The sequence below is a fragment of the Acanthaster planci genome, linkage group LG12 (genome assembly GCF_054643075.1).
Source record: "Acanthaster planci isolate LZ-2023a linkage group LG12, COTS_SCS, whole genome shotgun sequence".
NCBI lineage: Eukaryota > Metazoa > Echinodermata > Asteroidea > Valvatida > Acanthasteridae > Acanthaster > Acanthaster planci.
The window spans coordinates 3,911,853-3,938,118 of record NC_141788.1 but is presented as its reverse complement, the minus strand read 5'-3'; the positions used below and the strand labels follow the sequence as shown (position 1 = coordinate 3,938,118).

At 42.8% G+C, this 26,266-nt stretch overlaps 1 protein-coding gene across 2 annotated transcripts in view; it reads right to left on the bottom strand.

Moving 5' to 3' along the window:
• Positions 1-3,113: 3,113 nt before the first annotated feature.
• Positions 3,114-26,266, bottom strand: part of LOC147797066 (uncharacterized) — a 73,941-nt gene continuing 50,788 nt past the window's right edge. The window contains exons 2-3 of one of the 2 annotated variants that reach the window (XM_087144272.1): positions 11,911-12,116; positions 3,114-8,927 (exon numbers count right to left, since the gene is read on the bottom strand). In XM_087144272.1, the coding sequence (XP_087000398.1) occupies positions 8,918-8,927; positions 11,911-12,116 (216 nt within the window). In that variant the 3' untranslated portion in view covers positions 3,114-8,917. Of the gene's footprint in view, positions 8,928-11,906; positions 12,117-26,266 lie in introns of those variants that run through there. The other variant, XM_087144273.1, reaches the window with a different exon arrangement.

The window sequence follows — 26,266 nt, the reverse complement described above, 5'->3', positions numbered from 1 at the left end:
TGAAAACTGAGCGGTAATAATAATTAATTATTTACACAGTTGCTGGGCGATGACTCCATCCTCTCAAAAGCAGAAAAATGATCAATGATTACCTGACCAAGTGCACATTTTCAAATGCACACAATATCAACTCTATAATTGATGAGTTTCTTTGGGGGGAGGGGTGTATAATGGATCATTTAGGGTGTATAATGGATCATTAATTAGCAATATCAACAGAATGGCCCTTGTCAATCTACAATCAACCCATTGATTCACCCCTGGCTATTCAAAACCTAATGGCAGGTATGAATAAATGAAACACTTCGCGAAATTGCTTTACCAGTCAAGTGATGCAGGTGCTGACCTTGAGCATTAATTGGTGGCCTTTACCTTGATCAGCACCATAATATGACACGTCCATCCAATAATGCCTGGGTGATTGTTGTACGGTACCTAGGGGGGGACTGTACATCACGTATCCTTGCATTGAAGAGGATGAGTAATTTGGGGTGTCAAGTCAGCAGGGTGGATTTTTTTGGTCGTAAACCTCATTTACACAAACACCACTGACAGTACAAAACCTCTATCGGTAAAACAACTGGTAAAAATATTAAACGAAGTGACAGCAATACATGTACTGTACATAGCCTGTAAAAGGAATGGTTGCAAAATTTGAAATATGTAAATTCTGCCATTAGAAACTGCAAATTCTGCAATAAAAAATTTGCTTATGAAAAGTCTTCGCTGTTCATACATATCCCCATTTGTGTCACTGATTTTGAAAAACTAAGAAACGGCCAAGTCATTAGAAAAAAAATGTATTGACCTGATTAATGTGAGCCGTCGCTCTCCCGGAATTATTTTCCATACCCAATATACCATTGTGCAGATGTTCAGGTGTTAAAAGGTGGGGTTGTGTACCAACGGCTGATTCAGGCCAGAGAAAAACTTCAACTGACTTGATGTGTATGTACAAACGTATTTCTCACCTTCCAACTCTACGACCTAGGGTTTGAATCCAGAGGCTGCCATGCGAGTCAGGTTTTCAGGCCCTGATTCCATGGGTTTTTGTTGGAACACATGTACATGTACATGGCACTGATTTTCCTCCCACCCCCAAAAACTGATCATTTCTTCACTGTATTCGTCCTTGTCACCCATAATCATCCTGTGATTGGTGGTTCGGCTGTCGGATGAACATGAAAAAAATAGTGACATACACGTCATGCAGGGTAAAATGGAAAACAAGGAGCATGCATTTCATCAGTTCCACTTTAGTCAGAATTTCCAGTACCTAGAAAAAAATTGTCTCCCGCCCCCCCCAAAATTCAATCCTGAACTGATACAAAGCTAATTCCAGAAATTAGGGATCCTTGGGATTCTGTGTCCCTGTTACATCTGACCTTTGTTATTTGACATGGAAATATCGTCAGAATTGATGTCAAACTATTACTATTTGTTTGGCAGGTAATTTGCATTAATTCATCACTCTTGGAAATTAGAAAATGTGTTCTGAACTTACAAAATCATATGCCAGGGACATGAAAAAAATGGACCCTAATTTCTGGAATAATCCACAACCAATATATATACACAAAAACATGTTTACGATAACAGCTTTCCATACAATGTGCAGTATATGAATTATGCAAACTGATGTTTGTCTGGAAAAAGAATTAACACATTGACATATTCCAGTGGAGTCCTGTGGCCTTGCGCACACACGCACTCTGGAACCCACACATAAACCAAAGATTAGGGGGGGGGAGTGACTAAGAGAAGGTTCAAGTCCAGTTGGTAAGGTTGTCCTACATTGATGTCATCAGGTAAGACAATTTACATGTATCTCAACTTGTAAAATTGCTAGTGAAGGCTGAACTCCTGTTGGATTTTGTTTTGAGGGAAAAAGGATACCATCCAGCCATAATCTCTACAATAAATGGAGGTTTGGGGAAAGAATTCCTCCCACGCTGAGATGACATTTCAAGAATGATTCATTAGCTTGATAAGAAAAGACAAAAAGAATGCCTCAGTCGCCCATTCAATGCATTATTATTGACAGACTTGGAGATAATACATTCATTACATTTACAGTATTTAACAAGAATATCGAAAATATCTGTCAATTTAAGTCAAATTACAGCTCAAGCAAGGGCCACACATCCAGGAATGTACACACCAGTTAAATTAATAAAAAGATTGTCCTCCACCATGCCTTTGGAATCGATAGCAACATGAGAATGTGAACCTTGGGTAGTTGTACTCTGGGCACTGTGTGTATTTACCAGAAAAATTTCAGGGCACGTGCAGCAAATTCCATCCATATAAAGAGTCTGAGGAAGCAAAACTGATTAACTACCGCTGAAAAAAAAAATTTGATTATCTGTTAAATCTAGTTCCACTAACTTGGCAATTCTAAATCAAATGACTTACTGGCAAGGAACATTAAAAAGGTCAGTTCACTATTGAAGGAGAACCCTACAACTGATCTGTAAGTCTGTAGATGCTTTCCTCTCATAACTTCCCACAAATTGTTTCACTGATTTGCAGAAATTTGCTCCAACCCCCCCCCCAAAAAAAAAACTAGGAACAAATTTGATTATGAGAGGCAATGAAATGTCAGACACATTCGTTGTTCACAGATCTTTTCTTCACCAAACTTTTTCTCCAATCATATGAGCAATGCCCTTAAAGCTGAAATGCTTCCGCCAGTGTTGACTGTCAAGACTAAACAGCTGCTGATGGATGATTAGGTTAAGACCTTTGGTTCATGCTAGCAGGTGAATCGTCTGGCTGGCCATCAGCCATAGACTGCTTGAGAAATGGACATCAATCGATATCGTGCAAATCATCCATTTTCGTGTCTTCTGAAAATTTTTTGAATTACTGCTGAGAAAGATTTTACTTAATTCACTGCCAGTACTGGTCAGTGGTGTTGCTAGGATTTACTCCTGAGGGGGAGACACAAAAGGGACACAAACATCTTATGGGGGGGGGGGTACCAGCTTTCAGTGGTGTGGTTTTTTTTGGGGGGGGGAAATTAAGTTTATGTTAGCCTGGTTCAATATCCATTTATCTGTTTCTTTATCGGGGGGAGGGCACCTATGGGGAACTGGGAAATTGTGGGGGGGGGATATGTGCCCTCCCCCCAGCTATGCCACTGGTACTGGTCCACACTGTGGAAAACTGATGCAGCACAGTTTCTTCAATGATATTTTAACATTATGTTTTTACTGTTTACTTCACCCAAGACACAAACTATAGGACTTACATTGGAATATGCTTTGATATTACATGTTTCTATTTGCTTTAAAGTGTACATATGTACTTTCAAAAGTATTTTGCTACTTTTTGGACCTTTGCAATACCCAGGCCTAATTCACAGTAATAGCCCCAAAGTCCACATTAAAAGTGCTTTCTGGCGCTAGCAGTACTGACAACATATGGCCCCATCCTCTGGTGCTCCGATTTCAGGAAACTTAGCTGGCTGAAACTTTCAATAGTGGCAAGCACTGACTAGTACAGTATGGTTCGGGCACCTGGCACCATACTGAAGTAAAGCATAGGTACCTGGGTAAGCAGTACACAAAAACCTAAAACCCAAATTTATAGAAAAAAATAAGACACATATATGAATGAAAAATGCACTCAAACTGCCGATTCTGTCTTATCCACAACTTTAACATGACACTTACTAGTGAGGGCTTGCTATGAGGTTAAACTGTAGCACCATGTGGCTGTATTGTTTAGGATGATGTAGGGTTCTGAAAAACCAGTGAACTGAAACTCAGAATCACATAGGTGTATCTTCCGAAAAGAGATCCAAGTTTACATGCACCAGTACATGGTGTTAAAGTCAACCTTCACCAGTTCAAACAAACATGCTAGGTTTCTGGTTTTCATCTACAAACTGCTCCTAAACCTTTCAAAATTTTCCTTTTTCTTCGTCTGAAAAGTAGTAATTTGCTACTAAGGTTGCTGACAGGTATCTAGTCCCACAATTTGGATATGGTTCCTGAAACAAATGATCGGTATTTGGTCACCTGATTTCAATAAACAACTCTCTCTATATATATTTACCTTGCCCCCCCAAAAAAATTGCAAATAAATGTGTTTGCACAGTGAATGAGGAAAATGTGTTTGTTTCAAAAGCTTATCATTGATCCATCGCCGCAATTCATCAGGCCGTTTGACGACAAAATTAAATTTCTTCCTAATTACATTTTGCCGTAATTCATTTGTTCTTCAATAGTCTCCCATGCATTTTCATTACTTACACACACTGAACGTGCAGGGCAGACGGGGGCAAAAAAAGAAAAAAAAAGCCTCGCCACGGCAATCAAAAACTGGATTTGAATTCCAAATGAAGAGACAAAGTGGGATTGTCTGAGCTGCTTTCCATCCGAGCCGGGGAAATCCATTTGCGGCGCCACTCACAAGTGAGTGGTCTCGATGAGTGGGGGTGCTCGTTGCCAGGGGAAAATTCAATGTGCAGGTATCTCTTTTAGATCTGGAAGGCTGGGGGTAATACTCCACCGAAAGGGCTTCACGGCGCAGGATAAGAGGTATTATATCCTGCAACGATGTGTGCAAAAACATCAACTGCTGGCCAGAGAGCTGAAAGAACAGCTGGTTTAAAGTGAACTTTAAAGGAGACATGTAATATGATTTTTACAGTATGACTTGAATACATTAGGGAAAGCTTTCTTGCAAAGTTACTACAGAGGGATTTCACATTAGTGCCACCTGCGCATATCCGCATCGAAACCAAGGCTCTCTGTATTGAACTTTGTCATGCGCGCCCGTGGAGTCTACTGACATGCAGCATCCAGTTTGTAAGATACACGACCATCGCAGAAATTGCCGTTATTATTTTCTTTTGATTTTACATGCCAAGTCATCCTGAAAGACTCTTCCACAAATATTTGCAACCTGGAAAGTCTGAATCTAACATAACTTTACGTGTTTTGTGTCTTGACCCCTTACTTTCAATCGTCTGATCATATTAAGACTTGAAGCTAACACATACAGCCTTGTTTTCAAATGTAGAAGTGCGCAGATCGATGCTAAAAGCGTCGTATTGGGATCCCTCTATGACCGTCCATCTCCTACAAAGCAGCAAAAGTGAAAAACTTCATGCAAATTGACCTAATTTCCCCATTTATTAGCCAAAGCATACATGTGATGTCATCCAATGCAGAATAGTGCTTTCTCCATGACTCCATTTACATATCACATCTTTCTAGTTTTCCTTGGAGTAAGTTTCACGTTTCACTTGTTCATGTCAGCAGGCAGCTTGTTTGGACGAAAATGACAAACATTTCTTCACATCTTTGTTGATACATGTACATGTGGGTACCAAAGGGACGTTTGGTACTTTTTCGCATGTTTTGACATGTAATGCAAAATAGCACCCTTTAAAATTATTCATGAAAGGATTTCCAGAGAACGGAAAAACAACCATCTTCTTGCCACATCCAATGAAAAAGAAGTATTTTACGTTAATCTTGTTTGTATTGGTGTAACACATAATGCGTATGAAAACAAGTTGAGCTAAATGTCCAATGTATAGCAGTGTTCCCATTGGCCTTTGTTTGAGTTCAGTTAACGTGGCTTTCCTGAAGAGTTACAAAATTAAATCCAATGGGAACACACAGTAAACTAATGTCCCTAAACTAACAGTAAACTAACAGGCCAAAAAGGGCCACAGAAGATTTTTGCGCAGCCAAGGTAAGTTTGCAGGGGTGCAAAAAGTCCAATAGGGACAGTTTCCGTACAATGTAGATTGACCGCGGCCATGCTAAACCTACGAAGCAGACTACTGCTACACAGAGATCGATAGCGGGCACACGAAAACAGCAGAAAGCTGCACACACACAGTGAAGTGTGCCCGGATAAAGCTACACACACTGTGTATGTATGGGTACATCTTATTTCTGGCAGATTTTGCCGAATTCGTTTGATTTTGTCATTTTTTGGTCAGATTTTGCCGATTTCATCATGATTTGTACAGCGCAGGCAATGTGATCAGCTGGTCTTATTAAGATAGCGCATGAACATTCTGTTACGGTAAAAAAAGTTCACGTGGGAATGCGCGGTAGCCTGACATGAAGGAATGTCACTGTAAGTTTTCCCATGCCCGCGGAAGAAAAAGTCCAATGGAAACATGGCTCATGCTTCCTTTCAGGGAAGCTATACATTCAGTTGAAGTCAATTTACAGACGCATTTCACAAGCAGACATCAGGCACTGAGTGCTAGGCATCACATTAATTTGCTTAACTGAAAATTTCCGAATTTTAATTTGCATTGCTATGGCGTGAAATGAGAACACTGCATAACTGCTCTATGTGGTGGCTCAGCCAAAATGCACAAACTGTCAATGGAAGACACGTGTAGGGTACAGGCCCAAGCAAGACAGCAACTTCAAAATAATCTGTAAATGTCGCAACTCTTTCACTATAAATTAGAGTTCAACTACGAGTACATTCAACTTTTCCTGGCAGTAAGTTCCCACATGGTAGGACCATTGATTGTTTACATTACTTCTTGTTCATTTTAGTAACTTAGTAACAAAAATCGGTTTCCTGAACAGCTGAGGAGCTTTAAAAATCAAAGGCACCCGTAAAAACCAAGAGAAAAATCAATATTTCAACTTCCCCATCCAAGATCTGTTAACCAGAGTAAACAAGAAAGGTACGAGTGAGTCAGTCTAGCAAAACGAGTCATAGGTTCCCAAAGCCGCTGTGAAGTTTATTGGCCTTTGAACAAACCTTCGAGAATGAAAATCAATTTTTAATCAAGAACAGTTTCACCCACTTAATGTCCACACTCATTATGATATCAAACTGATGGGTTTCCCCTAAATGGACTGTAATTCATACTTACAAGCACTAACTTGCCCAAAGAGGAGCTTAAGACTCATTTCGTGGGAACCATTCAATTGCCATTACACAAGCATTGCCAACCAATGTCTACATGGCTCAATCCCCTCCCCTGTCATCTCTGCAGTGGCCAAACCCTGGTGAGGTGCAATACAGGAAATCACCTGCGCCCGACACCTGCCATCATTTCCTCCCAGGTCTGTCCTGGCTTCCCAGCTCAATAAAACCCTCACACTCTTGACGCTACCACTTGGCCGGGACAAGACAAAGGCACGTGTATGCCTCCTCTGCTAGACTCCGAGGGGGAGGGGTGAGCCATGCACCGAGATGGATTGCCCTGACTTCCAGTCTGCGTCTTCAGATTTGAGAGGGAACTAATTAACCAGGGACCTGATCACCTGGAAGGTTGAATCGAACATACCTCTCCGACATGTACCTGAAGTTTACTCAACACAATTCCGGCCAAAATCAGTTTATCTATTTTACGATCCCAGGTTAGTCTGACAAAGTGGTGGATGATGTCCATTCTTTGTTTCCTTGTTTGAGGGGAGGGGTATCCACAGAAATATGGGGCAGTATAAAGGCAAAGACCACAAATCAATGGCAAATCAGTTCATATCTCTTCTTACAATAATTCCTGAAAACACAAAAAGACAGCTTCAACAAGATTGGAAAACAAACGGTATACTTTACCACCACTGAATTAAAAACTGGAGGAAGAGATTTTGCTGTAGAACACAGGGACGGAAATTATGTTCTAAGGCTTAATGCTGTCAGGTTAGCTACTACTGGGTTTGAGACAGCCCCGTCGCCAGCTTCAGGCACTAAGAGGGGCCATGGTGTCAGCTTGGGGGAACCACATCACAAGAACAAACTATGTTTTTATGCTTATGCTTTTCACTGACGGGGGGGGGGCCAGCTTCCCACCAGGGGGGCCCCGGTCCCCTCACTCCCCTTCCAGCGACGAGCCCGGTTTGAGAACACTTCGAACTGCTTTATTTTGTCAAGAAAGGACAGATTCAGGGCGAACTACACATATACAAAAAACAGTCTTTTCATGAGTTTATTTTCACTGAGCATGAACACTTTTTCTAGTTCATGGAAGAAAACATTTCTGGTTTACATGAAAATGTTATCTGGTTTTGCATGAGGGTTTCAGAAGTATGTGCAGCTGGAAATGTGAGTCTCTTGCACGCTCAGAATTAAGGGCCGTTTTACAATACTCAACTTCGGCTCCATCTCAGGCTTCAACTGTTTTTTAACTAGCTGACTTTGAAGCTGTAAGCGCACTAATTAGTTTAATAGTGCCACAAAACATCAAATAAGATGCAAGAGAGCCAGAAATTACAGTAATCCAATTTGATCTAAACGCTTCAGGCCCACAATCGGGGATTGGTTTTGGGAACGAAGCCTGAGACGGAGCCCAAGTCAAGTATTGGAAAAGGGCCAAGGTGAGACAACAGACCTGGCAAAGAGCTCCCTCTTTTGCTGAAAAAAACTGCAGCTCTTCCAGAATTACTTCAACAGTGCCCTCTGTTGACAACATTTGTCAAATTAATTCCCCACTAGTTCTATAGTAAGGCAAAAATCTTGGAATGCAGAACCGCTCCAGTGACAGAAGGCTTGTTTATAACTTAGACTACAGTGTTCAATTTATTATATGAAAGTATGGCATTTGTTACAAGTAGAATAATCCTTTCATAAAGACACTAACATGGATCATCCAAGAAATCCAAAGTATTACAAGTCAGAGCAGAGATTGGGAATGTGACAAAATGTATTCTTAATTTATCCTACAAAAATGAATTAACTATGCAAAACCAAAAATTAAGATTACCATTCCAAATGCAAAATGTTTGAATCAATATTTTTAGTAGCCGAATGGAAAATAATTTCAAGAAACTCTATACAACACCCAATTTTTTTTTAAGTTCCCGGTTTCTGGTCACTGACTAGTTTCAGAAGCAGTGCGGCAAAACACTTGTATTTGCCACTGTAAAAACAACCTGTCAAGTGAAAATATGCCAGACTCTGGAATGAGATTGGAAATTACTTACCCAGCTCTGTTTCCATGAAGGCAAAATGTAGGTGGCGCCAAACAACCAGAAGGGAGGGCAAGATTGAGAGGTGGGGGTCCGGCCATACATGAAGAGAAAAAAAAAAGCATCACAAAATAAATGAAGCATAGTTTGTCAAAAAGTAGCTTGGAACAGACCTATGACTGGCTTGAATGTCAGAACGTCAGATATTACTATTATTATTATTCTGGTTTATTCAATTAAGATATACAGGGTAGCAGCCACATCAGGGTCGCTGATAAAACCCCATTTACAATAATCTAAAGGCATCACATATCAGTAGAAGGGAATATCAATGATAAGAGTATGGAAAACGATTCATAATTAAAAACCAGTAAAAAATAAAAATTATGAAAAATACCCCAGCAACCCAAATTCAGAATCAACAAAAAAAATGTACTTTAATTTATGCTGCGGATGTGGGCTGTAAAACAGCCACAAGAAGTCTGGCTACAACAATCCATTTAAAAAGGCAATTTGGAATGACTGTGTCTGAAATATATTTTCCACGGTTGGAAACCTTCATGGAATCACTTAATTGTTAATATCTTTAGCCAAAATATTTAAAAGCCTCTTTTTTCCCACTAGGGATCCAGTAGCTCCATTCTCTGACGCGATCAGTCTGAATCCACTGATTAGTTTCAGGAATACTGCTGGAATGACGAGGGTAGAATCCAGTCACAGTGACTTAGTAGTGGGGCTCAATCATGGCATGATGCCCCTTTGATGTTTTAGTATGAAGAATTTCCCCGCTGGATTCAAATGCTTGGTGGATTTTTGTCAAGAATAGAGGAAGGCTCTTAATAAAATGCCCCAGGGTTGATGAGACTGGTTTGTATATAAATTTATACATGCACATAAAATGCTTCTGAAATGTCCACAGCCATTGTAAACAGATCACTCGCATGACAGTCATTTCAGGGGTACACTCTTTCGTTCTATAGAGATATGTTCAAGCAGGCCTCATGGCCATTTGGTGCTACTGAGTTATAACAACTACCTCCAACATGGCTGCTGTACGGAATGCAAAGGGTCAATGTACTGTGCAGTGAGGAACATCATTTACACGTACAACTGCGCTGTTTACAAATAAAAATCTGTCATCAAGTGCAATGGACAGGATAGCTAGGCCAGTTGAAGTGCAAGTGCCATCGAACAAAGCATGATCTCCTTTGCCTCTGGATCTCCTGCAAACAAACTCTAGGAAGTATTTAGAAAATTGTTGCGTTCCCACACCTCAATAGATGATGGTAAAGGGACACGTATTTGTACAACCTATTAGCACTGGACAAAAGCTTGTTGCCTTTCATGCCTGCCCAGAGTAAACACTTTTGGGAGAGGAACTTGAGGGAGAGGTGTTTGCCTGCAGCCTCCTACAGTCTCAACGAGATTGATCCAGGAGATGAAACTACTGTACTGAGGTTTTTTCCCCAACCTGCCTGAGTGATTTACCCGTCTGTTAAAATCATGATACTTTAAATAATACTCTTAAAAAAAAAACACACAGCAAAATCACACAAAAATTTTGTTTTTAGGTTTGTGTCTAACACTGTTCAGAATTGCGATCATCTACCGTGTGAGGTTTGATTGCTGCTGTAAAAATATGAGTTTGATGTATAGCTGTAGTTTCTAAGGCCTGCCGGAAAAAATGACAACACTTTATGCCTGTAAGTGCTTTACAAGAAAATGTGTCATTAATTTAATCATCTGGTCTCCACCTCCCTGACAATAAAGAAAATACATCACATTTATTGCTTGGCAGGGGGAGGAGGGGACAAGGGGAAGGGGGCCAAGGGCTGCACCCTCCCCCAATAAGAACAATTGGGTCACCCACCCCCCAGTTTCCACCAACTGGATATTTGAAAAAGAAAATAACAGAAGAACTGGGGAAAACAGACATATAAAGAAATATAACACCCGGCGTTATGGCATCTAATACTGAAAGTCCCCCATGGTAACAGTCCTTGTACTGATGGACTCCACCCATGTTGTATAGAGGGGCCAACCCAAGCATTAGATCATCCACACCCACTCAAACAGGGGTGCTCCCCACGTGGTGGAGGTGTTGAACTGGCTGTTGGACAAAACACTGGTTCATGACTTTATTCTGATCAATGGCGAACCCTATCTGTGCCACCAGTCAGCACTCCTGTGAACGCGTAAGAAACCATAACTTGCGGGTGGTTTTGGAGGACTTTCATGGGGATGGAAATGGCAGAACCCAACCATTATAACCAACATGGGGTTGGAATCTAACTGAATCTGACTTCCACTTTTCTTAAGGATCCTGGACTGACCTCAACGAGGTTAGACCCAGTTCGCGCCCACGGACGTGAAAAGAAGTCTAGAATTCCACAGGGATGATTGACGTGTGTAACACCCATGTGTGCCCCCAGTCACTGCGGGCACAGATGTGGGGGCGTGTGTTGCACTTAAACTTCACCACTTTACACACCAGGCTGCAAACATCACCTTGTGGCAGCAACTAAAGGTATTGCAAAATACATGTATAAGGCTGGGGGCAAGACTTGTTGGACGGTGTCATTTTTGCCAAAAATTTTAACTTTTACCAAAGGCAGGATAGAGTGGCTAAATAGCACTGCAGTAAATTTGACTCAAATACCAACTCGTGAAATGCTTTCATGAGTCGGTATTTGAATCAAATTAATTGTTTAAAATGCTTTATGAGTCGGTATTTGAATCAAATTAATTGTTTAAAATGCTTTATGAGTCGGTATTTGAGTCAAATTAATTGTTAAGAATGCTTTCATGAGTCGGTATTTGAGTCAAATCTATTGTTTAAAATGCTGTCACGAGTCAGTATTTGAGTCAAATTTAACATAACAGTAGTTAGCCACTATATCCTGCCTTTGGTGAAAATGGAAAGTTTTGGCAAAACGACACCGTCCTGCAAGTCTTTGCTACATGTACAATGTGTACAATTGGAAGAAATGAAGGAAAACCTCACCTAAGGTTGAGGTTCTCCACTTCCCTGTCCAGCGACTCGGTGGAGTCGGTGACCTCGATGCGCGGCCCGATCTTGAGGCTGAGGGTGCTGGGCTTGAGCATCTCGGCGTAGGGGTGCCGCCTGGCCTGCCGAGGGCTGTCTGTGCTGACACCGCTGCCCACCGTGATGGGGTAGAAAATGGCACCCCCTCCGCTGCTCCGAGAATCCTGGAACACAATTGAAAAAAAAAAAAGGCATGAAAAAAGGCAAGATCACAGGTGCACTGATTTGTGTACTGAAAACAGGAACTTTGTGCAATTTATTTCACTTCTCAAGATATACCGTAGGTAAAAACAGCACAAACAGAAATAAACAAAGGACAATATCTACTCAGTTCCCATAGAATTGCTCGAAGGAAAGAATCCCTGTCAAGGGGCTTTCCAAACTGATCAGGTTACTACAATAAAATGTAGTGTTTATGAATGTGCATGATTGAAATGTTTATTGGTGCAAAATATTCCATCAATAACTCAGAAATTTATTGCTAGCATATGAGTAATTTGTGGAGCAGTAGTCTAGATATATTGTCAGAATGGACTTGTTAAATCAAAAACTACTGTGTTCTGAGCAAGTGTGGATCGCACTTTGGTGTAATTCCTGGAAAAATCTGTAGGTCAACCGAAGTCAGTGTGTTTGTGTGCATTTCAAATAATCCATGTACTACTGTGAGTTTGGAGGAGAAGCAGGAACTCCCCCAATCAGCAGTAAATGAATGGCTTGTCCTTACGGGAGACAAGACAAAAACAACCTACTCTAGATTGGTTGTACACCTTCGCCAAGAATGAAAAATCGGAAGAGAGGGAGACTGTCTGTGCCGGTGAAAACTCTCCCGAAACAATCCATCAGTGCTGAAATGCCAGCGAGTCAATCATATCAGGAGCACTGGGGAAAATGTAATGGAAATTTAGTAAGGCCTTCAGACTTGGAATGAGTTGCCCGCTTGATTGTCATCAAAAGGGAAATGCCGGCGTTGAGAGAGAAATGAACAGAAAGACCTTCTGTGTTCCAGCAGATTTCTCCGGCTTAAATCGCCTCCCTTCCTCCCCCAGAGGGACAGGCTGGCTGTTTACAGATAAAAGCCATGTCCTTGAATTCTTTCCAATCTGCATGTCATTGTAAGGACAATTGCAGCATCTTAAGTGGGAACCGACAATTCATGACAACTTAGGCATTGTGATACACTGATACAGTGTCACTCAGACCCCAAGGGCAGGACTTGAAATACTTTAAATAAATTTGTCAGAGCAGTCTTTCCAAATCTTAAATTCTACAAAACATGTACCAGACTGAGTGACAAATGGCATAGCCACGGGAGGGGGGCAATCCCCCCCCCACTAAAAACAAAAAGGATGAATGGATATTGAACAAGGCTAATAAACACTTGCCCCCCCAAAAAAAACCATACCACGCAAAGCTGGTGCCCCTATAAGATGCTGGTGTCCCCTTTACACCCCCTCCCCCCACTAGTAAAATCCTAGCTACACCACTGCCACTATGCCGTGTATTGGACACCTTACCAATGTAATCAAGTGCAGTATGAGTGTCCTGCTTTGTTTGGTCAAAGCGCAATTGCAAGGTTGAAGAATTTGCAGGTAAAAAAACCTGCCCCCTGCAACTTTTTCAGATAAGAAAATCACACAATAACTGGTTAAACAATTTCCACTGCGAGGTGCATATGTTATGGAGGTGAAGGTACGCTAGAGAGCTGAAGCCAAGGGGTGAAGGTATTTGGTGATAATATACAAAGACAGGCTAACTGTGCCACACTGTGGTGCTGAAGTTACCCACTAAAATGTACATGCATTTACGATGGGAAAAACATTTCTTACCTATTTCAGAATTAAGTCTGTGAGTCAGTGCAAGCCATGATGTAGCAAATACTTCGAGCAAATCCTAGTTACCTCGTGGTTGCAGATCCTCTGCTTGAGCACAATTTGTAATGCCCAAAATGGCCAAAGTTCAGTCAAGATGTAACTGCCAAGATTTTCTGTAGCTTAACTTCGATTAGGATTATCAAATACTTAACAGCATACAGTTACAAGCTAATTTATCATTCCCCTCCTTAGTCTGCAGTACAGAATCTGAGAAAGCTGAATGGATTGGAAAGGCTTTCGAACCAGAAGTTTCACACAACCCACAGCAATTTGTAATCGTCACTCAAGGCAAAAACCTTATTCTTCTCCCCTTCCCCTCCCTGGTACGGTTGACTAGACACCGACAGAACTGGATGGAAGATGAAAGAGTTCGCTTTTAACGGACGAATTAACGAGACGAAATTACCCCCGATCGATGACGGGGCTTTAGGCTGGCCCTTCTCCTCATTGTCTGATGACGTAGTTCGATGACCGGCCATCGTCGATCCGGGTGAATCTGAGTGAAAGCCCCGTTGAACAGACCCACGGCCAAAGATGCGACTGGGTTCGCGATCGGCGCTTGGCTGACCAATGAGACGGCATTCAAACACATTCAGAGCCCCCACAGGGTGACAGGACTGCAAAAGTGGGATTAATCCTGCCGCAACTGTACGCACATGCATGCGGATAAAATAAATGCCGCGCCAGTGCGCGCTTGCTGAAAATCGTGAACAGCGCCACCAAGTGCTGAAATACGTGGTGTCCATTGTTGTTGCTTTTCAACAACTCCAGTCGGAAAGGAACCGATTTGGGAAAAATAATTTAATTTTAGCCACAGTTTTCAAACAGAACTTTCTCCTTCGATGGGTAAAAGCATTGTTCTCTTTCAATAGATGGTATCCCACTGAATCAAAGCTGCGTTTGTCGAAGTAATAAAAAAAGGCAGGCCTACGTACCTTGAAGTAAATCCTACGGACCAGTATTACACCCAACTTCGCCTTTATAATGATTATTGTTATTCCGTAAACAACCTCTATGTCTCCGTATGCTGATGGAATTTCATTTCCATGCACCATAATGTCTCCATCCTAACTACCTGAACCAAAAACTCTCGTATGAGCTAAACGTCGACAAAACACCGTGACAAACAGGTATCCCACCACAAAACTCTGGCCCTGAGTAGGACACGACCTTGGCTCCTCGGGAACCAGCCCTGTCTCCACCAATCCGGGTAGCCCATGCCGCGAAAGCCATGTCATGCCAACTGGATGCAGTTTGGGGTTCGGGGGTCTGTCCTGTTGCCACCAGATCCGCTTGGCACCGTTCATTTCAGTCTGGTAGTGGCGGGTGTTTTGCTAATAAAAGTCAACTCTCGCAGTACAGAGAGCAGGCTTAATTGCTGACGGAAGATGTCGAAATGTCAAAATCGGGTTTTTTTTCTACCAGCGTTTAACCCTAGATGATTTTTTTAACCATTCACTGGTCGTCATATGGTAGGCCTAAAGATTACGTTGTAGACTTTTGCTCCAAACACTGCCCGTGAGGCTTTTTTACGTGATGCGACCGGGCCACAAAGTATGTAACAGTTACTAGCAATCTTTGGAAATCAGAACTTGGGCTACTTGGGCTAAAGATGGCTATGACTTGATCGCCAGAGTTATCAGTGCTTTAACTGAGGTGATTCAACTGTCACTTTTAAATAATCGCCAGTTTGTCCGCCCAGTGCACGCCTCATTCGCTCCAGGGAGACTTCATGGGAGGTAATCCAAGAACTCCATAAAAGTCGGTATCAATCCTGCAGGGCTGTCAGTGCATTGGTGTGTAAGTTACACACAAACTCTTTACACGTGGTCCATGGAGGCCTCCGTCCCGATAGAGAGAGCCAGTCCAGTGTTGGCCACGTCCAAGCCTTGCTCAGCAAAGAGATAAGCATACATGGCGCACACCACACTACCACACCCTGTCCGATTTAAAGAAGGGGCAACCGACACAAGCCCAAGTTACGGGTAATTTAATGGATGTTCGGGGGAAGGAAGCGGAGTTTTTGTCAGGTCTCTTTACGAACCGGCATCAGCCTTGTGGCTAACCTGGATGCTTCTGATAATGTCGACAATTGCAGAACGACGATCGGATTCCACCTGTTCATTGGCAGTGTGTGCAGGCCAATCCCTCTGGGCGAAGTTGGAAAGATCGGTTCCACTTGTACAAATTTCACGGGAACGTAGCATCTGTAAGAGGTGCCAGTTAGAAATGTGTGACGGCAATTTTTACAACCGGCAACACATGCATGTCTGACGCATTTACGTTGTGGGGTACCACGCCATGTCCTTACAGTTCAGAGATAAACTCAAGCTTTTACAACTTACCTTTGGTTGATGATAAACCCCTGTTCATACAGAAGAGTCATAAAAAATTCATCTGGCGCATCTGGCACTCAGGGGGGACCATTACTTCCATGTGAGATCGGACATGGCTATACCTATTTATCACAGGCAGATGCAGGACTGGGGTGTACAGAATGACGCGATTAAGATTTTACGGAAGCAGGTCTTGGAGTGATATTGGCCAATTTGCATTCCCCGCCCCGTGTTCCAAACTCGATAAGGCTTTGAGGGTGGCTGAGAGGACAGTGGCGAAGGTAGACAGCCGTGTTCTGAGGGTGGGTTTTCATTTGATGCACCGTATGTGGCAAAGGGGGACCCCCTCTATTGTGTCTTCTTTTGTGTTAACGGAATCGTTGGAATTCTTTTCAGATTTCCAGGGGGGTGCACAGTATAGGCACAATAGCCTTAGGGTATATGGCTCGCATCACATTAGGGGGGTCCCCCATGCCACATATCGTGCTGAGTATATCGATTTCGGGGTAATAGAAGGTACACTTTTTACCCATGACATATCCCTTGCATGCTGATAATGTTAATTAACGCATTTTATATTTGCTATCTTGTGTTTACCTTTTATTTGTGCACTTGAGTATAAATGGCTAAATGCGAAATGGCTTTTATTAAATATTGCGCGCTATTGATGTCACCATGCAGACTTTCAGCCTGGGCGGAAATTGTGTGGTAACTGTTTACACGAGAGAGCTTGCTGGCGCTGAGAAGAGCTCCGAGCTCATTTCTATTTCTCATCGACAGGCACATCAAAAAGGTAATTGAGAGTGGACAAGGCTTTGCTTCAATTGCATGCTTTTTAATGTATTAATCAGAGCCTGAGTGAAGGGATTCCACGCTGTTAGTTATTGTTGAGCGTGGCAATTCGGTGATTCCCTGTGGCTTCTCAGGAACCTGACGCACCCCTGGCGCCCAGGGGTTTGTATACCCAGCAAGAAATGAGACCGAGGGGTATCCCCCCAACATGTCCAATCCCTATACACATTCCAGACTATTGTTACTTAACACATCCCCCCAAGATGTCTGAAAGGAATTCCCCAGATTCCTGCGAGACAATGAACAACACAAAGCAGGGGGGGGGGATTTCTCCGTCTCATACCTTGCTGCATATGGGGGTTTGAATAATACTCTCGTGTCAACGGCAGTGGGGCCTTATCAATTGGATGTATGGACAGACTGTATGTGCTATGCAGTGCAGCCAATCACGGGACCCCAAGACCATCTTCCATGACGTAATGCCGTACAGAAAGTCTACTCATTTTCATCTCTATGTGCACAAATGGTGGCAATGGCGTTCAAGCTTCCGTGACACCCCTCGTCACATTTGAGGTGGAGAAAAGCCATTTGGACACGGCCACTGTCTTTTCTAGGGCAGTCTCAAAATGTAAATGGGTACCACTGATAATCCAAAACAAATTTTCCTCGCTACAGTAGGAAAGACCGTTTCTGCCCTCCGTGCTAACTTAGCCTACTCACTGGTGACAAACAGAGAAGTTAGAGAGAACACCACTGGTGCTGTACGCCCAGCACGCACGCGAATACACTGCCAAAAAACGTAAAAGTTGTGGCTGCGACTGGAACACGACAGGGGCTGCAGCCACCTCCCATAGATACGTGCTCATATACAAGCCGCAGCCAGTAAACTTGGTCGCGGGCTAGCTCACGCGGACTCGACGTCAGACGCGAGAACAGCACACACTTCTTGCACGTGGCTGTACTCGCGTGCAAGAAGTGTGTGCAGGCATGGCATACACAGTGTAGATCTTTGCACAAAAGAAGTCCACTTAAAGTAGGGTATGCCGGCGGTGTGTGGACTCGCACACATCCACAAAATGTTTCCCCTCTCTGAAAAAACAGTTTAAGAGGCATTTTGGGGTCAAGGTTATCCGTGGTAAAATGAAGAGGAACAGTCCAGGAAATCATCATAAAAAATCCAGCTCGAAGGAGTTATCCCAGTTGGAAAAAAAGGAGCAAGCTTCCTCAACCACAGGAGAACAAAGGAATGTGCACACTTTTTATGTATAAAAACAGGTACGAGTGTGCCGCTGCACTGCGCCGCGAATGCACGCAGTGCTTAACGTTTCCTCTCCCTTATTAAATATGACAAATATGGTGGCAAACATTCACACTGCAGATTCACTCAAGATGAGCACATTAATATTTCGTGCTCCACTTAACTTAGCCGCAAATGTTTTGCTGACGTGTAATAAATTCATCATCTGCTTATTCATAGTTTTGATAACTCATGCATGGACACGGGCGAAAAAAAATAGATTAAGCTTTCTGATAAGAGTGATAACTGGTTTTTTCCGGTACCGGAAATGAAAATGACGCGAACCTTGTACCATTCACGTTTCCCTTCTTACCTCAAAACCTTATAATCGTGCTGTCAGCCTCCAACATCGGCAAAATTGTGTTAGCAAATTAATACAGCTGGGAGGTTTTATAGCGACACCATTACCGTTAGGGCACCATGTACAAGATGTGAACATTAATTACAGAGCACACAATGAAAATACCTTCTCAGCGTAAACTGAACCAAGTTGTGTTGGCAGTGTTTACTCGAGGTTCTTATTGTTAGAGTGAGTGGTATGCTGCGCGGTCCTCTACCCACAAAGTAATTTGATGTGGAAGGAACATGTGTCGCAGTTCCCATAATCTTTGGACCCCCTGTCATACGATCGAAAAGGACGAATGACACAACCTGTCAACACACTATTAAACCCCAACGACCTTATTGGTCGGCCGTTGAATCAACTTCATTTGCTTGCAGCTTAACAGTCTTAGAATTTTCTGTCACATTTGAGGTTATTTTATAAGAAGGCAGATGAGTATATATTTCTTCAACAAATTTTGAGCTTGGTTGAAGTGGTCTGTACATTGAGCGGGGAGAGGCAGTAAGCGGAAGTTTCCAGCCAAAACCGTCGCTACGCGAACAAACATCACACTGCTTTAAGATCTACCTGAAATAGGTCCGACAAGCGATCCTGATTAGGCAAAACATAGTCAACGTGTGGACTGGTATTTAACGTTATGCCGAGTACTTTTCCGTATTTAGTAGATTTGCATACTTCGAAGTGCCAATGCCTGGCTGCATCACGATTCGAACCTCGCGCCGGCTGTCCCGCACTCGGGCCCCGGTAAAAAGCGCCAATAGCATTCCGAGCATTCAGTCTTGAACTTCCACATCACGCAGGCAGCAAACCATGCAGTGGATGGCAGGTGCGTGGGTACTGCTGAAACAGTCGTTGGGCAGAAAACGCCACTCATTATCATGACGAATTGGATATCCTCATCAACGTACGTGATGTATAAGGCATAAAATTAGTCGAGTCGTAATTGAGAGTGAAGGTATATTCGCTTCATCTCGGGGTCACTTTCCCCCGAGGCGCCGTCTCTGACCGCGGCACGGAGCAAGGACACAATTATTCCAATTGCGAAGGATTACATATTGATGTCTTATTCTCTCCAGCGGCTGAGAGAAGCTCACTTCTTTTACCTTGGTCGAAGGACTTTATCTCCTCCTGCAGTGCTGTAACGAACAACCTGCCTTGGCTAATCAAAAATGCACACAGTGTTTTCCTTTTCAATCCAGCAACTCAAACCTGAAGCTTTCAACACGAGGGTGCACTGAAGTCCCTCGCTTGGATGTTCCAAACATGGACAGGCGGGTTTACTTCAGAACATTCCACAGGGCCTATCAAAATGTCTTCTTGATGTCACTCATGTTTAGGAAGTGACTACAACTAGTCTGGGAATTTATCAGTTTTCACTTTTTATTTCTGGCGAAAAAGAGGAATTTTCCAGGGGCTTTGGATTAATTTTTTAACTTGAGGTGATAATTTAGAAAATTCGGCTTATTTATAAGAATTTGGTGCTTTTATTCGGTTGGACTCAATTTCTTCGCAAACCCTTTGTAATTCAAAACCAGAAAAATGTTGTTCTGCACAGATCCATTAACCCACAAAAATTCGATTATCAAGACTATTAGGACAACTTTAACCAACGGACAAAATATTCAGCACGAGTTACACTCTCGCCTTTCTTCCGCCCATCGATAATTTAAACCTCAATCAACAATTCTGTAGTCATACCTGCCATTGTGTGCAGTGATGTGAAACCGTCGAGTTGTGTTGGAACTACTTTTACTTTCAAGGAACACGCCGTCAAATGACGTGTTAAAGGGACATGCCAGGGGCACGGTTGATTCGGAGGAGAAAAGAGGTGTCTATTTATAGTAACATGCCATACATAACGACGCACAAAGTGTTTCGTTTAATTCCCTACATTGTTAATCTTCCGAATACTTAATTTATACCCGCAAACTCCACGATAGCGTGGCTTTACGTATTTGCAACTTTTCATCTCATATCCTGTCCTACAGACCTGGTGCCGACAAATGTCCATCACAGACCGTTGAAGCAAACGCAATGCAACGTGGGTGGATTCAATAACCACGAAGACATCGCACGAACAGTGCCCTGCAGACGTCATTCCACGCGCACGCGTGTTGACCCCTGGTCTACCCTAACAAAAAATCTCACCACTGAGAGCTCAAAGAAGTTAGCCGTCGACAACGCCCTTGGACAAAGAGTGTGGATACGAGCCGTTGAATCAAAAGTCACATGTATCGATTACATCCGCCTCCTGCATGGCAAGGTCCTGCTTAACGCATGGCCCAACAGCTCAAAGACAAAACCAACTCATGCAAATGCAATAGAATATCCGAAAAAAATTAAGGTGTGTGAAACGCAAAACGCATTGTATAGACCTATCAGATGTTCCGCTTTTCTAACCGCCCTCAGTGCCTTAACACGGCAAAGGCTGTTTTCCCGTGACACAGCCAATTGAAAAAAGGTAGGAAAAATTCAGAGAGACAGCATCTCACTGGAATCCAAAACGTCTGTGTTCCTTTAAAGTGTCGCTGCCTCGAGGTTTTTAAAATCGAATTCGTCGTTTTCCCCCCTAAGCTAAACCCAGTCTTGCATACTGACCTGCACTTCTTCTGCGTTATATTTCCAGCCGCAACAAATAATTATTTATTCATGCCTTGAATGTAATTAGTGTTTCCTGTTAGTGCTGCGGCCTTGTAATGGGGCGATTGCAAGCCACAGATGGCAAACATTAAGAGAGCCTCGACAAATGTTATATCACTCGGGGAGCCCAACCTTTGCTGCGAGACCCTCCAAAAACAAACCGGTCCTCCTTGAAAGGCAATGATGTCATTATTCGTAAAGAAATCATAGAAATAGTGACACACCATTCAAATACTAGCCTCAAGGATAATTAGCGACTATCTGGACAAATTATACCAATTAAACATAACCACACCACAAATCCAGCAACTTTCATTGGCCGCGACTATACCAAAGCGTTCTGCGCACACAATTTTTGATCTGAATCACGTTGATAGAGGAGAAGATTTGTCAAACACGAAAATTATCTCTTTCAGAACGGTCGATTAGGTTTAAGACCACGTGAAAAGGGAGAGTGTTTGGACACATAAAATGCGATTCTACCGCAAACTACACTTGATACTATTAACTAAACTTGAAATTTCAATGGGTAACCTTAACCACAGCCGGTTTCAGTGCAAATGATCATCTTCACACGTGGTTTTCCGCGTGGCAGTGCAGCGAGAACGAGGTGTGTGCAAAAGGCTGACAAAAATTAAAGCGGTGACTGGTCTGCAGGTATACTTCAGCCGTTTTAATCACTTCCAAGGGTAATCATTGTACAGAACAAATCATGACACTGATTTACAGTGTAGAAGATCATTTGAAATTCAGTCCAGCCCTTGGCCCACGCCGTTTAGCCACCGAAAACCGTACATGTACAACATATTCATGGATCTAATCCACTACTTACAATTTGAAACCGAGTTTAAAATGGATATATACTTCACAGCCGTCATCTTATCCATTAAACTCCCCAGAAGAAATATCACCTTGCTCTTATTTCCGAGACTGGCTCGTGTTGCACTATAAAAACAGCTTGGCTGTGAGCCGAGGGGCCTTAAATTAAAGCTTCATGCACAAATTAATTTTAAATTTGTTGACATTGAGCACAATCAACTGTGGCGTCTTTGCACGAGCATGGACGTAGGCAGGGTGTGTTGATCATGAAGCAACAGTTCTCATAGTATACTACAAGTAAACATGTTGAAAGCGAATGTACCGGGACCGTAGAGATCAAGAAGACATGTTCACAACATCACCGTTGGTAATCTGACAACATTCGGAATCGTCCCATTAAAAATCGGACTTTCTGTGATTTGAGTTGTATACATTTAGCGCGTGAGAGCGTTTACGATGCCTGGTTTGATATTTTACGAACCTTCCCAGGCCTAATCTGCTTATTACTCGCCAATGTAGGCCTACTTCACGAGTAGCGATATAAAGCCGCTGGCGAAGGTGTACAAGCATGCGACCTAGGCCCGCATACTAACAAAATACATTCTTAAAAGAAATCAAATTGGAAAAAAAAATCCATGAGGATATTGATCGCCATACACAGACTACTTTGTTACCTTTTGAGTCAATTCAACCAAGCCTTAAGAACAAGATTGAAACAATGAACAAGACATCATTTACACTTCCTAAACGTACGTGTCAGTGTTCGCGGACGAATCTGTGCAGAAGTCAATAACGTATGGCTCATTAACTTCCATGCTTCCGGACTCCTAGGTATTCGCAGCAAGTACTGCAGAAAATATGCTCATGTTTTTCTAATTCCTTCGTCCCTGCGATCTTTATCGGTAATTTTGGGTCTCACCGTCGACTCCACTCAAGGAAAACAAGTTTTGTGTGACATTGGAAAAGGCCAGACGGGTTGTTAAAAGCTTGTATTTAAAAAATCGAAAAAGCCCGAATTGTTTTTCCAAAAAAGTGTGAAAATTATTTACAATTGAAATCACGACGCAACACTCGCTAAGCATGAATAACGTCTAAAATTATCTGCTTAAAGAAGATTTGTCGTTTTTGATTCCGGTTATCTCGAAGTTGCCAAGGCAGAGTGCTCTGTAAGGCATTGTGAAAAACCAAAATATGACAGCAAGGTGAAAAACGGTAGGTTCGTGACAGAGATTATCTTGCTTCCTGAAGCTTTTAGGCAGGCCAACAGCCCTCACCTCAAGGAAGGGGGCTTCTAGGGGTATACTATCCTCCATCGATTGGTTTAATGAAGCTACAAGTGTAGTTTCCAGTATACCGTGCCTGTTTTTTTTTTTTTTGCAACAACACATTTTTTTCTCGCGAATTGGTGAGAAAAATTCAATGGGCGTTTGGAAAGAGTCGACAGTTCGACATATTAACCAAACCTGTCCTCACAGGAACCCATTTATTCCTGGGTGGAGAGGGGCACAAAGGGGCAAAGTGACTTTCCCAAGAGCGCAACATGCTGCCAACAGCTGGATTCGAACCTCCCACCCTGTGATCAGCAACTACAGACCCTAACCACAAGGCCAAATGCCCCCCACTTACGCGCATTTAAAAAACTTATTTTCCAACTTGGGTTCTGTATTCAATTTTTGGGTGACGGCATTCACTGTCAACACCTCACGGCAGAGATCTGCTGTCTCCCTCGTGCAGATCATCTTGCGTCGGGGCTTAAGTACCGCCCCCTGGATAGGGTTCTTGCCCGGATATTAATCTGATCATGATCTCCGCCGGCTTCTACTGCCTCTCAAACACTGTATCCCCGGCACCGTATCGTTCTACAGTGCACACATATATTTTACGAAGAGGTTTCGGCGTCACATTATTCGGCTACTCGCACCTGTTGTCGTTGCGCAAACGACCCGAGGCGGAGCTGCCTGAATATCGTAGTGGCATTCAAGTTGCGATGTCCGCCGCTGCTGCGCGGGAAATCGGCGATTTCTTGGTCCGCGGAATCTTCCAACACAGTCTCTATTAAAGTCATGGAAAAGACACTACTGGCGTACAACCGAATCTGTTAAATATTCATAGAGGCAATGAGTCTTCTCTCACCCGCTTGTTGACCGTTAATTAAAAGGTGTTTAGAATAAATTGTGCTGTAGGCCCTAAATAATATGTAACCCTTAATCAATTATACTGCCAGAGGTTCCAGGCCGCGTCGCACTATCTGCCGGTTTCTGCGCATTGGAGGAAATGTGCAAGAAGCAAAGCTGGGTTTTTTGAGGGGGGAGGGAATCTTATATTTTCTCTGCTACCATGTGTTGTCACATCGTCTAAATCCTCTTGGTTGCTTAATTTGACGTCAGTTTTATAACGAAGGGCAAATTAACATACTTCATTTCTGGTTATCAAAGGACACTGTATATCCATCTTTGTACGAATGTAAACAAATTCTTTTTTTCACGAAATGAATGTCAAGCCTAGGAATAGAGGTTTCTATAATTCACAATAGTGCCCCTCCAAGAGTTTGCAACGCGTTGACCAATCAGACACAAGGCGCGAAATCTGTCGACTGTTTCTCAACGCGCATTGGGTCAACAGATTTCGCGCACTGTGATTGGTCAACACGTTGCAAACTCTTGAAGGCGCACAATCGTGAAACGCCCATATTGATGTCTCATTTTCCTTTGGTAGCTTTGCACCAAGGATTAGAAGATCAAAAAATGGAAACTATATGTCAAAGTCACTATAAGCGCCACAATCCGAGTCACCCGCACGGACGCGTGGTCCTTTTCCACGGCTGAGTGTGGGCGGCAGTGCACCTGTTGGCAAGTTTGCGTTAAGTTGTCCATCTTTAGTATGCGCTCTGTCCACGGATATCCGGCAAATTTGAAACACCAAAACTAATTTTCTGCAGTGAGGAAAGACTTGGAATAATGAGATGGGATTAAGTGGGGAAAGCATCTTCTGTTTTCTGGTATTAAAACCAAAACCAATTTTCCAACTCTTATTGTCGAATCTGAAATTTTATCGAAATATTTTCAACCCCTCTTTGTGATTTGTGGCTGTTTTTTTTTCAGTATGTCCCGCACGTTATTATACGAAGAATGAATGCTTGGGAGAAAAAAGGCAACTCAAAGTTATTATGCAAAAAAAATCAAACTGGGGTGAGAATGCACATGGCAATTCTAACGACGCCGTCAGTGCATCCAAAATATGAGTTAGCACAAGAAATACACTGGGTGCACATGACCTGGATGCGCATCACTGTGCGCTGAATAAGAATCCAACGTGACCTGGCTGTATCGTGACCACTCACTCAACTGATACGGCTGTGTCAAACGCGGCCGGCAATGCTTCCATAATCGCGCAAATCAATCTTGTCTCCGGGCGCTTTGCGGATCTTTTTACCAGGACTTAAGCCGGTGCTACTGTCATGCATCAGAGGTCCGTCGTTACTGGCTAAGTGTAATTCCTGCAATGACACTTTAATATCCAATTTTCCTTCTGACGCGGGTCTTTTGTTGCATGATAAAATTACATTTTCACGCTGGTGAGAAAAACAGCGATGTTGCCAGCGCTGTCAGAATAAAATGAATGTTCTACGCGGCAGCGAGAAAGAATCCTCTGAGATCAAGACGGGGGGGGGGTAGCATTCGGGATGCTTAGGAATAACCCCAGAATATTCCATTTGCCCGTGGAACGATAAAATTATACAAGGCAAACAAATTGATAAGAATTCACGCAGAATGATTCCCAGCACTGGATAACTTGAAATCACAGACACAAGACACCGAATACACAGAGACGATCAGACGAGCTCTACGAAAGATCGACAAAAACACTCCATGGGATCAATATTTCACTGCTGTAATATGGGGTGTCTTATAATAATTGTAAGCTAGCCGTGAACACAGCAGGTAGTATCCAGGGCAGTTCCAACACGTTATCACATTTTCGTCTGATTATCAAGCATGATATGCAAACGATCTCCCACTGAAGACTTACCCTCGCCAACTGCAGCCTAAACCTCACAGTAAGCGCTGGCGTTCTGTTTGGAATGAATTGACCATCACTCTAGGCTCGTATGCATTGGCGGTGCTTGACAAAATGAGATGTGGTTTTATTATTCACTTCATTCAAAAATTTCAAACAAAAACGGAAGGTGCGGCTATTTGTTTTTTTTAAATTTCGG